Below are 14,771 nucleotides of genomic sequence, written 5' to 3'. Positions count from 1 at the left end.
ATTTGCCATATGCTGCACCATGACTGCACTGTAGACAGCGAGGTATTAAACAGCAATTGGTCAGCGTGACTACGGATTTCTTTATATAAAACGCAATCGTCAGCAAACAATTTTATTTTAACTGGCAATTCCTGTGCAATATCATTGATGAAAATTCAGAAAAATAAGGGCCCAAGCGTTGATTGCTGTGGGATTCCGGATAGTACAGGTCTTGAACGTGAATGTGTTCCGTCTATGTTTACAGTTTGCCGTCTCGAACTAAGGTATGCTTGAATCCAAGAAAGAAGGGACTCATTTTTAAGTATAGGTTTCAATTTTATTACGAGTTTGGTGTGTGAAACCCGGTCAAATGCTTTCTCGAAATCTAAAAAATACTATCAATTAGCCCTTGCTCATTCAGTATAGCTGCGAAATCATGAATGGTTTCTAAAAGGTGAGTAGTGGTTGAAAGCCCTTAACGAAATCCATGCTGCCTGGGGTCGAGAAAACCATGAAGCTGAAGAAAAGCTGTTAGATGTTTAAAGATAATGTGCTCAAGAATTTTGGAACATGTATCTGTAGCTCTGAGATAAAGTGATCCCACGTAGCCCAAAGGAGCTACACAGCGTTTTTATAACATATATCTGAGATGATAAAAACGGTTTTAAGAAGACACGAGTAAAACAACTTCGTTGTTGAAACGTCGTATATGTCTGCTTATGTCCGGCTTAATTACTTCTTTCAGACAATCAGGAACGCTCTTCAAAACGTATTCGAAAAGCTGGTCTTGAAATAGGATTGGGGAAGACAGAAACAATACCTTTGTCAGGGCTCTTCATATATTATTTCTAAACGCTTTTAAGACGTTATCAAAAAGATGGTCACTTTAGCGTATGCTAAAGTGACTGTCAGCATTACGGCTCTCCCTTATTGCATACTTCATTTTTGTTGTCCCTTCTTTTTCCGTAATCTAGTTATTTGCTGCAGTTCTTCTTAGTTTGCGACTTAAAATTAACGAAGAAGAAGGAGATCCAAGCGCTCTGTTCTTTCTCAGTCACCGCTAAATGAAGGCAACAGGTATGACGCCAAGGAAAGTACTGGAGAATGTATTTGTAGCTTTATTTAACTTGTAGAAATAAGAACAAGTATACTTGCGAAGTCTTCACTGCACCGTGTACCTAGTATTCACACGGCATTCCTAATCTGTTCATTCACTGCTTAGTTTTATTTGTTTATATGTTCATTGGTTCATTCATTCACTTAAAATCATTCCCAGAAGCACACGCAAGGGGAGGGCGCAGCCAAGCAGGCCACACCGAACGGTCACGCGAACGTCTCGGACGGTGGTGGCGGCCCAGGAGTCTCGAGCTTCGCCATCGATGGTGGTGGCACACACAAAAGAAGAGAGCGTGACACCAAAATGCCCGGGCCGGATAGCAGGCTCAGCTGGATGGTTGCCGTGGTCTGCTTCCTCGTCAATATGATGTCGTCCAGCTACGCCCGATGCATAGGGCTCTTCTTCAGCGCCATCATGTCCACTTTCGGAGTGTCTCGTGCAGAAGCTTCACTGCCACTGTCGGTGTACAATGGCTTCATGTTCTTGTCCGGTGAGAACGTTTTCTACCTTACTTTGCAGACAGATTTGGCTTCGTAATCTGATAGGGGGCCTCTCAATTGGAATGCTATCGGGCCATTAATGCCAAAATATTGAGAGCAAACAACTCAATTTCGCAACATGTCAAGGCAAACGGTATTGACAGCATATGCTTTACTCGTTTAACTTCGGTGAGCGCCGTCCTTTTGAACGATATATGGCCTCTACGAGGTGTCCGACGTATCAGTTTTGCGTTTTGTTTTCGCAAATGGCAACAGGTCGAGGCGCGCTTGTGCCGTTGCGTCATAGCTGATAGGAATTTAGATTCCATTTCGCTGTTACACACGCGAGACGCCGGCCTTTTCGCCGTGGCGGTGCTCCGAGGAGGCACATGACGTCACAACGCCTTCCTCGCCACACGGCGTTCCTCGTCGTTGCGTTCGCCACCGCTCGCTTCGCCAGCTGCGTCGCATGCCTGATAACATGCCTGAGGATTGAAAAGGAGAGCTCCCGTGCGCCGCAACCAAGTTGAGGTGGCAGTAGGGATAGCGACAATTCCGATAAGCAGGAGGAGGCCTGGAGTCTACATCGCAACAAGATGAAGAGGTAACGAATCGCCCAGGAAACGGACGAACTCCGCGCCGAATGACTGGGCTAATGTAAACGTCCTGACAGATGACCTTTTCAGCTACATGTTCTAAGGCGGCGTGCGAAAAGAAAGCAAGGAGGTGGTGCCGTTCCTTCATACTAACTGCAGCCCATAGTACACGTTTGAATGAATTATGGGACTTAACGTGCCAAAACCACTTTGTGATTATGAGGCACGCCGTAGTGGAGGACTCCGGAAATTTCGACCACCTGGGGTTCTTTAACGTGCACATAAATCTAAGTACACGGGCGTTTTCGCATTTCGCCCCCATCGATATGCGGCCGCCGTGGCCGGGATTCGATCCCGCGACCTCGTGCTCAGCAGCCCAACACCATAGCCTCGTACACGTTTCCTTCTTCCTGATTGGATACCACTCGTGAGTGGGGAAAAGTGAGTGAGTGAAACAGCTTTATTCGGTCCACAATAGACGCGAGTAAATTCAACATCACCTGCCTAGGCCCACTCGGGGACCATCGGTGAAACCTGACGGCAATCCCGCGGCCCTCTGAACTGCCAGTATTTGAGAGGTATGGTCCTGGGCTTTAATAAGCTTCATCATTTCTTCTTGGGTGAAAGGGGGACCGGCAGAGGCGCAGCCCCACCGGACATGCTCGAAGTCCGCATAACCACCACGCAGGGTGCAGTCCGGGCTTGGAAGAACAAAAAAAAATCTGATAGGACGAACGTGCTGCTTGTCTATTTACTTTTATTGCTTCCGACTCTGCGATAGATACTGTACGTCCATATCAATTTAGAGTGAAATTTCTTAGCGACCCCGTCACAAGAATGATCAAGATAACACAACATTCGGGACGCAGGTGCAAGGAGGACATGGAACGGTGCCTTTTTCTCCCTTTGTCTTTGCATCTCTCCAAGGCTCGGCGCGTGTGACCAACGAAGGCTTCTAAAAAGCGCTCGCATGGCCCCTTTCATAACGATAGCCCTACTACGGACCAGCGCAGGCAGGGACCGAAATTTATTCGTGAAGCTCTCCGGACAGCATTGAACCAGTTGGATTCTAGACCATTTTAGGAAACAAAGATCCTCAGACCATGAGCGTACGCGTCGATGGCACAGAAAGCCACGAAATCGTTGTTGAAGTACCGCAAGTCGACAGGTCTTGGCAACCATGTGTAGACTTGGTGCGAGCCTTCAAATGTGTGCGAAACTGTGCTATCTCTCTCTATTCTCCTTCTCTCTTCGTCCCTATACCCCTTCCCCCAGCGCAGGGTAGCAAACCGGACGTGTGTCTAGTTAAACTCCCTGCCTGCCTTTACTCTATTCTCTCTCTCTATCTCTCTCTCGACAGTCGAAGCGCTATTTCAAAGTCGTCTTTCCTTGACGTGAATACTAAAGACGACCCATGAAAAGCACACCCAAGATTATTCTGGTACAAGTTCCTCTGAACACGTGAACTGGGGGAGCCTATCAAAGAACGCCTACAAGAAGTGTTCTGTAATGGTGCGAGCTGTGCAGCGGACGCAACAGCTTTCTCATACATAAACAATTGGGCATTTTCCGCTGTTCTAATCCTGAATTTGCCTCCGCTGAAAGCACTACCACGGGCCACACTTCTCTCTCGTCTGTGCCAAAAGACCGTTAATACGTATTCTCATGGATAAATATAGTGAGTATGCTTTCCTTGTTCTTTGACGCCTTGCTTCAGGGATGCCACAGGGGCTCTAGCGAATTCATATATAGGTTTCTGGCACGTTGTAGGGTGGATGCAACAAAAAGCGATGCAACCAGCGTCAGATGTGTCTCACCTTCCCATCCCTAACTTTTTGCCAGCTGCATAGGTGACCCGGGAACTCCCCTGACTTGGCATTCATTCACGTTTATGTATGGGTTACGCGTGCGGCTGAAAACCAGGTAACGTAGGGCTTAGAAGACTGCTTTACATAGAGCAGCAGAGACCGCAGCCTGCCGTCGACGCAGGGCGGGCAGTTCAGATCGTTCTTGTGAAAACGACGCGAAGAGATTTCGCCGCGAAGACCCTCTAGAGCGTGCTGGCGAAAATGGAGCTCCTGTGGAGCCGCTTCTCCAGTTTACGCTGCGACTATGCAGCGTGTGCCGCGATGTCCTGTGACTTTTAGAGCGTAGCTCTTATGCGACCTTTCCTGCGTTTCGTGTTGGCGTCGGGCGACGGCATCCTCCCTCGCGTAAGCGAGCGAACGAGGACAGCGAAGGAATAAAGAGTGAACGCGAAGCGCAGTGGGAGATGAAAGACGGTAGCAGCGAAGACACAGTGAGGAGGAAAGCAGAGGAGGAGGGTATGGCGAAAGCGTGAGAAAGAAAGCGTAGTACCGCACAGTATGGGCTGCGCGAGGATGACCGTTACGAGGTGACGACAGAGTATCACGTCCTCGTCTGTTTACCGATGGCATGCAGTGAGCACATCAACCGATACCATATATGGAAACAATACGCTGCATGAGGCAGGTATGTCTGCGGTGGCTGCTATAAATCGAACACACGCGTCATCCTTGCGTTGCCTCTTGCGATCTCCCGATAAGCGAGGCAATCGCGCCACTTTTCGCTCCGTTTTCAATGTGCCACATGAGACAGATTGTCCTCGCCAACAAATATATCGCCAAATGAAAACATTATAGAGCTGCGCCCAAACTTCGCAGCAGGTAAGATCGTAATTGTTGGTGAATTCTTGATTTTCTCCCTCTCTCTGGGTGGCGTAGACTGTATCTCCTTTGTGAAAGCTTTCAGGGCTTCTATTGGTCGCTATAAGGAAACTGGCACCATATAAAAAAGACAGCTCCATATGAACACCTAGCCATTTCACGCCCTCCTTATTTTTCAAGAAATTTCTTGATGGCAGATGTACAAGCAGGATACAAAGTTTATGCAATGCGGGTCTCATCATCATCATCATCATCATCACCACCACCACCAGCCTATTTTATGTCCACTGCAGGATGAAGGCCTCTCCCTGCGATCTCCAATTGCCCCTGTCCTGCGCCAACCGATTCCAACTAGTACCCGCAAATTTCCTAATTTCGTCGCACCACCAAGTCTTCTGCCGTCCTCTACTGCGCTTACCTTTTGTTGGTATCCATTCTATCACCCGAATGGTCCAACGGTTATCTAATCTGCGCATTACATGACGTGCCCAGCACCATATTTTCTCTTAATGTCTATTAGAATATCGTCTATGCCCGTTTGCTCTCTGATCCAAACCGCCCTCTTTCTGTCTCTTAAAATTATGGCTAGCATTGTTCGTTCCATCGCTCTTTGCACTGTCCTTAACTTGTTCTCAAGTTATGTGTCAGTATCCAAGTTTCTGCCCCATGCCAGCGCCGGTAAAATGCACTGATTGTATAACTTCCTTTTCCATGATAAAGGTAAGCTCCCAGTCACGAGCCCACGATGTCTGCCGTATGCGATGCAACTCACTTTTATTCTTCTCTTAATTTCCTTAATTTATTCTTTTTTAATTTCTTAAATGCACTGATTGTATAACTTCCTTTTCCATGATAAAGGTAAGCTCCCAGTCACGAGCTCACGATGTCTGCCGTATGCGATGCCACTCACTTTTATTCTTCTCTTAATTTCCTTCTCATGATCAGGGTTCCCTTTTATTAGTTGACCAAGGTAAACGGACTCCTACACAGACTCCAGAGGCTGACTTGTGATCTTGAACTCTTGTTCCCTTGCCCGGTTATTTATCATTATCCTTGTCTTCTGCATATTAATCTTCAACCCCGCTTTTACACTCTCCCTGTTAAGGTCCTCAATGATATGTTGTAACTCGTCCGCAGTGTTGCTGAACAGAAGAATGTCATCGGCAAACCGAAGGTTGCTGAGGTATTCGCCGTCGATCTTTACTCCTAAACCTTCCCCGTTTAATAGATTGAATACTTCTTCCAAGCAGGCAGTGAATAGCATTGGAGGGATTGTGTCTCCTTGTCTGACTCCTTTCTTTATAGGTATCTTCCCACTTTTCTTGTGTAGAATTAAGGTGGCTGTGGAACCTCTGTAGATATTTTCCAAGGTATTTACGTGAGCGTTCTGTACTCCTTGGTTACGTAATGCCGCTATGACTGTTATTTTATCTACTGAATCAAATGCCTTTCCCTAATGCATGAAAGCCATACAGAGAGGCTCATTGTACTCTGCAGATTTCTCGATAACCTGATTAATGACGTGGATGTCATCCATTGTAGAGTATCCCTTCCTGAAGCCAGCCTGTTCCTTTGGTTGACGAAAGTCCAGTGTTGCCCTTATTCTATTGAAGATTATTTTGACAAATATTTTATATAGTACTGGGAGTAAGCTAATGGGCCAATAATTTTTCAGTTCTTTAACGTCTCCTTTTTTGTGTATTAGTATAATGTTTGCATTGTTCCAGTTTTCTGGGACCCTTGCACTCGAAAGACACTCCGTATAGAGAGCCGCTAGTTTTCCTAGCAATATGTCTCCTCTATCTTTGAATAAATCGACTGTTATTCCATCCTCTCCTGCCGCTTTTCCCTGTTTCATGCCTTGCAAGGCTCTTCTGACCTCATCTCTAGTTGTAGGAGGAGTTGCCGTATACTGTTCATTATTGTTTCGAATATAATGCTCCTGAGTCCTCTGGGTACAGTACAGGTCAGTATAGAATTCTTCCACTGCTTTTATTATACCTTCGAGATTGCTGATGTTATTACCCTGCTTATCTTTCAATGCATCCATGTTGGTTTGTTCTATGCCAAGATTTCTTCTGACTGATTTCAGGCTGCGTCTATTTTTTACGGCTCCTTCAGTCTTTCTCACGTTATAATTTCGAATATGACTTACTTTTGCGTTGTTGATGAGTTTTGACAGTTCCGCGAATTCTATCTTAACTCTTGAGTTAGACACTTTCATTCCTTGCGTTCTTTTATTAGGTCCTTTGTTACTTGGGAGAGCTTGCCTACGGTTGCCTTGGTGCCTTGCCTCCCACTTCAATTGCTGCGTCTTAAGCCAGCTTCTTTACGGTTTCATTCAATACCTCTGTGTATTCATCATCGTCTCTCTGTTCTAAGCCTGCATATCTGTTTGCAAGTACCAGCCTAAATTTGTCGACTTTTACCCTTATTGTCTCTAAGTTGACCTGTTTTTCTTGATCAATTTTACTCTTTCTCTGTTCAAATTGAGGTGAATCCTAGCCCTCACTAACCTATGATCACTGCACCCTACCTATCACTTCTACATCCTGTACTATACTGGTATTGGCAGAAAGTAGGAAATCAATTTCATTTCTTGTTAGGAATCAATTTCATTGCTTGGGTTTTCCAGGTCCACTTTCTGTTGATACGTTTCCTGAAAAATCTGTTCATTATTCTCAGCCTATTGATTTCTGCGAGTTCTACCAGCATCTCTCCTCTAGAGTTTCTAATATCGACGTTGTAGTTGCCAATTGCTTGTTCCCCCGCTTGCATTTTCCCCACTTTTGCATTGAAGACACCCATTACTACTGTATACCGAGTTTGCCCTTTTCTCGTCACTAATTCAACATCTTCATAAAACTTATCTACTTCCTCATCGTCGTGACTGGATGTTGGCTTGTACGAGCTTTAATCTATACCTCTTATTAGGTTTGATTACGACTACTGCTACCCTCTCGCTAATGCTGTAGAATTCGTCAATGTTGCCCGCTATGTCCTTATGGATTAGGAATCCTACCCTGTATTGCTTCTTATCAGGGAGACCTCTATAGCAGAGGACATGGCTGGTATTTCGCAATGTGTAAGCCTCACCAGTTCTAATCTCACTAAGGCCGATAATATCCCAAACAATGTCTGACAGTTTTTCGAAGAGTACTGCTAAGTTAGCCTCATTCGGGAGTGTTCGGGTGTTAAACGTTGCGAGGGTCAGTTTCCATAGGCGGCCTGTCCGGGTTCAGAGATTCTTAGCACCCTCTGCTGCGTTACAGGTCTGACCGCCGCGTTGGTCAGGTGCTTAACAGCTGCTGGGGACTGAGGGCCATTGGTTAATTGAAAATACCATCAGGGAGGTTACGGCCGATTACTGCACCCGGGAGGCCCATTCCTGTTCTGGTGAGGGAGTGTCTTTGTTCAGCTTAGTGGGCCTTCCTAATGTGGTTGTACCTTGAGTTAATATAGCCCTACTCGCTCTCGGCATCTTTCGCCGGTGTCAGGGGTCACTCCAAGCCTGCAGATGTAGTGGAATGCAAAATATTAAAAAAAAGAAAAGACAGGGGGGGGGGGATTTGAACTTCCGACTACCGCAACCGAGCATTCGACATAGTTAAGTAAGATAATCCCACAGGCGGCTAGGCTACGCTGTCGCCGAAAAGTACGGGCCCAGAGGGCCCTACATGCCTAAGAGATCCGCTGATTTGTTCGCCACTTGCAGGTTTTGCTGAGCGTCATAGGTTGCACGATATAGCGTAAATTCTCGGTGGCCCTAGCCTCTTGTTTCCCGAATCTCACACATGCACGCGATCTTGAGAGCGCCTAGGTACACGATACATGTTCGCTGAATTTGAACAACACTTGACTCTTGTGCGTAAAAATAAAAAGGGAAAAGTTTTCAGCGCTTATCGAGAGGTCCCAAGGCGCTTATGATCCGCTCGTCGCATGTGCTTGTCCCTTGGCGTCCGAAAACTAGCGCTCGCGGGTAGCTCCCGAGTAGCTATACTACGCTCCCTAACACTTAGGCCCGCGGCGTTATCAGAAAAACTGCGGGGTCAGCTACATCCCCTCCCACTTCTTCCTTCTCATTAGCGCTAGTATAACCGCTGTCCAAAGATGTAGAAAGGGTGAAGACAGCACTGGGAGCTGTCAAGGTAGCCTGCTTTGTACGAGGCCCAGAGCCGGTATTGAGACGGCGGCGCGACTGACCATTCTGAATAGCTACCATACTCTCCTGCAGTCTCGATTTCAAACATGTGACGTGTACTAGTGTATGCGACCAATAGAGACTGCGTATCCATGTTCAGAAAATATTCTGCTTTTTCAAAGATCTTACATCCCGCAGACTTTTACCCCGCCTGTACTTGCGCCTTGACCACCTTCGTCGTTAGTTCAGGAAGCGACACGAGCTTTCAAATGTACTCAGCGTGCCCTGCCACGGCGTGCACACTTCAAGCAAAGCAGTGGAAGTTCGCGCAGTCAGTGTCGATTCTCTCATGCGTTTCCCTCTCATTTCTGTCTCTTTTCAACCCTTGACATCCGTACCCCTAGGCAAGTTAGCATAACCAGGCATGACTATGATTGACTTGCCTGCAGATAATTTTATAATTTGTCTGTTTCTCTGTCAATCTCCCTGTCTCTATTTTCTTGTAGGCTTGATTTCCGGCCCCCTGATTCAGGCCTTTGGAACACGGAAGGCAACCACCATAGGAGGCATTCTCATTACCGTGGGTCTGTCGGTGTCCTTCTTCGCCGAACGAGTAACCACCCTAGCCTTCTCTGCCGGCTTTTTATCTGGTGAGTATGTCTTCGATAAGCAAAGCGTTACCTTGATTGACTGATTGATGTCCTCCAGCACCGAAGAAATCGATAATTTGTGTCATTGAAAAGCGGCATACCTACACCTAACATTCCATGTGACATAAGTTGGCGTCAAATAGGTTCATCGCGGAGGCCCACATGCACAATAGCAGATACCCAGTAACACAAGTTCACAACCACTGGGACGACACCATTACACACCGATTCACAATCCAAATCCACAGGGACGACACCAAAAAACTGAATTACGTGTCGTTTTATTTGAGCGGTGTCGCCAGCGTGTGGAACCGCAACGACGAACGTGATCTTACGACGTGGACGGCCTTCAAGACTAACGTGACAGAGGTATTTGGGCACCCCGCGGTTCGCAAGCTTCGCGCCGAGCAACGTTTGCGTGGCTGTGCGCAGCAGTGCGGGGAGACATTTACCAGCTCTATAGAATATGTTGTCGACCTCTGCAACCGCGTTGACGTCACAATGGCTGATGCCGAGAAGATCCGCCATATCTTAAAAGGCATTGAAGACGACGCCTTCCAGATGTTGTTGGCGAAAAATCCGTCGACAGTCTCTGAACTCGTCAGTCTCTGTCAAAGCTTCGACGAACTGTACAAACAACGCGTAGCCACCCGCCAATCATCACCTCAGGCCGCTTCAATGTCGAGCTTGGCTGCTGCCCCGGATAACACTTCGCTGCTGCTACAGATCAAGGAGTTCGTCCGTGAAGAGGTGGCTCGTCAGCTTTCCTTGATTCCACTTACACACGGCCAGCCGAGTACTCCGTTGGCGCCCACTCTCCAATCTGTTATCAAGGAGCAGGTAGTCGACCACATTTCACCGTCTTTCCAGCAGGCTCAGACTGCCGCTCCCCTGACGTACGCCGAAGTCGCGATGAGGCCTGCGAGGCAGCCCTATGGCCCCCTTCTCTCACCTTTTCGCCCACCAGTATCCCCTCCAGTCCGTCCACTAGTGCACTATGCACGACCTCAAGACCATTTGCGCGGAAGACAACCGTCCGATTTGTTTTTATTGTGGCCGTGCAGGACACGTGGCACGTCACTGTCGCCTGCTTACACCGAACATCCCCAACAATGTGCGTCCATATGCGCCACGTTTCCAACAATGCCGCAACTATTCGGACACCTTTGAATCTCCTCCTGCCGTCGACACCGCATTCTCCGGTGCTCGCCGTTCACTTTCTCCTCATTAAAACTTCTTTCTGGGCGAGTTGGTGCATACTTGACATGAAAATTGTAACAGCGCAAACACATGCCACCACAAAGTAACAAGGACGAGACACAAGCGCTTGTGTCTCGTCCTTGTTACTTTGTGGTTGCATGTGTTTGCGCTGTTACAATTTTTATGTCACTTTCTCCTCGCCGCCGATCCCTTTCCCCCATGCACCGGCGGCGGAGCCCTTTGCGCCAGGAAAAATAAAAATCGCAGTTCAGGAGGCGAGAACTGCAGTGTCAGCGAAATGTATAAGGCCTCACACTTCCCCGAAGAACGTTATTGAAGTCGCAATAGAACGAATATTGACGCTAGCACTTGTCGACACCGGCACTGCACTTTCAGCGATAGATGCCCCTATTTGCCGCAAGAGAGGAAAAGGGACGACGCCGCTTTCTGGACTATATCTTCGAACTGCCAACGCGCAGCACGTCGAGCCATCCGGCGCCTGCACTGCTCGTGTCGTAATTCAGGAAGTCCTCTATATTGTTACGGTGAAGGGAAGGAAGAAGTTGAATTGGACTAGAGGAAGACGAAGTCTGGCCTGAACGCATATACAGCAGTTGTAAATATACATTATTTTACACTCGTGGGCCTGCTTTCTTCCTGCAAAATTTTGGTGGAACGTGCGGGGTACAATCGCGGAACTTCGCAGAGGACGTCACCTACCTGCCGCCACAATGGCAAATCAACCGACACAAGCGACAACACCTCAGCAGCCCGTGCCAATGGTCATCCTCACTCATCCGCGGGACCCAGAGACATTTTGTGGCATGGACAACGCCGACGTCGAGGACGGGCTTACGATGTACGAGCGAGTGTGCGACAACATCAGGTGGGATCCAACAGTGATGCTAGCAAACGTAATATTTTGTCTAAGAGGAACTGCAAAGCAATGGTACGACACACACGAAGCTGGCCTAACGAGCTGAGATGTCTGCAAAGAAAAAATGCGAGACCTGTTTGGCAGACCTGTCGGTCGCCAGCTGGGAGCAAAAAAAGAACTTGCGTGCCGCGCTCAGACGTCCACAGAATCCTATGTCGTGTACATACAGGATGTGCTGGCCCTCTGTCGCAAGGCTGATAACAACATGACCGAGGCAGACAAGATTGGTCACATACTGAAAGGTATTGCAGACGGTGCCTTCAATCTCCGATTTCTAAGGATTGTGCCACTGTGGATGCAATTGTAAAGGAGTGCCGGCGCTTCGAACAAGCGAAGGGCCGCCGCGTCGCTCAAACTTTCGATCGATTGCCCAATACCGCCGCGACATCTTCTTGCGAAGACCCGCCGCGGTTCGTTCAGCCCACAGGACCTCAAGATATCACGCGCATCGTTCGCCGTGAACTTGAGGCCATGGTTCCGGCTCCAGTTCGTTCCAACTGTCGGGAAAGCGTGCCCTCTATCTCTCTTATACAAGCGGTCGTTTGGGAGGAAATAGCCAGTTTGGGCAATCCATCTCTCTGCTCGGTCCGCCATACAAACACCTACCAGATTTCTCCGCCGCTCGCTCCCAGATGCAAAGCTTTCCGCCACTCCGTCGCAACCCAGCTGACTGGCGCACAGCGGATGATAAACCCAGCAGTTTTAATTGTTCAGGTATTGGACACATCGCCGGTCATTGCCGCAATCACTGGCCGTCGCCTCCTCGGTGGTCGTCTCCGAGTCACTACCGCCACGTACCAGACAATCGTACTTTCTCGCCCTATACGCCGACTAGGAACATCAACGCCGACAGTGCTCCACCAAGATCCAGCCGCTCCTCGTTTGCGCAAGGTCGTAGATCCCGTTCGCCTCTCGTTCATAGCTCTTCGTCCCCTTCTGCAACCGGTCGCTTCGCTTCTGGAAGCTAGGCGGTGCAACTCCCGGAGGTGAAGCTGCAACTCCGACCCGGCCCACAAATCCTCCATTGACCCTGCCTACATGTGGAAACCTACTGAACATTTAAGTTGATGGCGTACCTGTTAGATCTCTCGTTGATACAGGAGCGCAGCTTTCAGTTATGAGCGCTGCTCTCCGCCGAAGGCTCAAAAAGGTTCTGACACCCGCCGTACCGTGCACTGTGCGAGTCACCGATGGGAGTACTTCACCTGTCCTTGGAATGTGCACAGCGCGTGTGACCATTGGGGGCCATTATGCCGTTGTTCTATTTATCGGCCTTGAACACTGTCCGCACGACCTAATTCTCGGCCTCCGACTTCCTTTCGAAGCACTCTGCTCAAATTGACTGCTCCGCAGGTGTTGTAATTTTGGATCTGCCGCTTCCTGCCGACGCAACAGCTTGTGCTTCACACCGCTTATGTTCTGCTGAGTTTGCAAGGCTGTCTCCACAGGCGGCTACAAATGTCTTCTTGATGCCCTGTCCTCCCGTACCTGATGGCGAGACCGTCGTGTCGCCGCTTACTGACGCGGTTTTGTCGCGCAATATTGCCCTACCGAGCACCTTAATCCGGATCCGCCAAATCTGCGCTCGCGTGCCCATCCTCAATTTTGGATTTTCGTCGCATGTGCTGCCACAAGGTATCGCCATAGCGCATATCACTCCTTTGGAAGAATTTGAGATATCTTCTTTGACCTCTGAATCCTTCCTCAGTACCAACGGACCTTTGTCACCCACTCCTCCGTACTCGACGCCTGCGGACGATGTTTCTAAAATGATTGCCCCTGACCTTCCTTCCGAGCAAACAACAGCTCTTCGTCACCTCCTGTCATCTTATCGGGACATCTTTGATTTGGACGACGGTCCACTTGGCCGGACATCTGTTGTCACGCATCGCATCAACACCGGTGACGCCAGCTCCATTAATAGGAGGCCCATATCGTGTCCCCGCAGCAGAAAGGGGCATCATACAGAAAGAGGTCGACAGGATGATGGACAAGGACATCATTGAAGCTTCCAGTAGCCCGTGGGCAACACCGGTTGTCTTAGTAAAGAAAAAAAGACAGCTCATGGCGCTTCTGGGTTGACTACCGCCACCTTAACAGGATAACAAAGACGGATGTTTATCCCCTGCCTCGAATTGATGACGCTCTTGACTGCCTTCATGGATCCCAATACTTCTCATCAATTGATCTCAGCTCCCGCTATTGGCAGATTAGCGTCGATGAGATGGACCGCGAGAAAACTGCCTTCGTCACACCGGACGGTCTGTATAAATTGAACTTCATGCCCTTTGGATTATGCAATGCGCCAGCTACATTCGAGCGCATGATGGACTCTCTCTTGCGCGGCTTGAAGTGGTCCACATGCTTCTGTTACCTCGACGATGTGATTGTGTTTTCGTCGAATTTTGAGAGCCACTTGCGGCGCCTCACACCCATACTCTGCGTGTTTCGCAGGGCTGGCCTTCAGCTAAACTCCTGCAAGTGCCATTTCGGTCGCCGCGAAATTAACATGCTCGGCCATCTCGTAAACGCCGCCGGAATCCAACCTGATCCACAGAAAGTTAACGCTGTGCGAAATTTTCCTGTACCTTGTTCAACAAACGTTGTCCCTAGTTTTCTGGCCTTATGCTCTTATTTCCGGTGATTTGTGAAAAATTTTGCCCCCCCCCCCCACATCGCTCACCCTCTCACTGACCATTTTAAGAAAGACGTCTCTTTCTCTTGGGGACCACTGCAGGAGAAAGCCTTCTCTGCCCTGATTGAGCGGCTTACAACTTCCCCAATTCTGTCAGACTTTGACCCTTCTGCGCCCACTGAAGTACAAACTGACGCGAGTGGTCATGGCATCGGCGCTGTCTTCGCTCAGCGTCAACAGGGCCGAGACCGTGTCATCGCTTACGCTAGCCGCCTTCTTTCCACAGCCCCGTGAAATTACTCCATTACTGAGAGAAAATGTCTCGCGCTCGTATGCGCGGTCGCGAAATT

The 14,771-nt window shown here is 48.6% G+C and overlaps 1 protein-coding gene across 2 annotated transcripts in view; it reads left to right on the top strand.

The window, feature by feature from the left end:
- Nucleotides 1-14,771, top strand: part of LOC142574302 (monocarboxylate transporter 13-like) — a 96,342-nt gene that overhangs the window by 28,396 nt on the left and 53,175 nt on the right. The window contains exons 2-3 of one of the 2 annotated variants that reach the window (XM_075683421.1): nucleotides 1,256-1,586; nucleotides 9,506-9,649. In XM_075683421.1, coding sequence (XP_075539536.1) covers nucleotides 1,256-1,586; nucleotides 9,506-9,649 — 475 coding nt within the window. Of the gene's footprint in view, nucleotides 1-1,255; nucleotides 1,587-9,505; nucleotides 9,650-14,771 lie in introns of those variants that run through there. The other variant, XM_075683420.1, reaches the window with a different exon arrangement.

Source organism: Dermacentor variabilis, chromosome 3 (genome assembly GCF_050947875.1).
Source record: "Dermacentor variabilis isolate Ectoservices chromosome 3, ASM5094787v1, whole genome shotgun sequence".
Lineage (NCBI taxonomy): Eukaryota > Metazoa > Arthropoda > Arachnida > Ixodida > Ixodidae > Dermacentor > Dermacentor variabilis.
The sequence above is the reverse complement of the archived record's forward strand: the minus strand, read 5'-3'. Positions and strand labels throughout refer to the sequence as shown.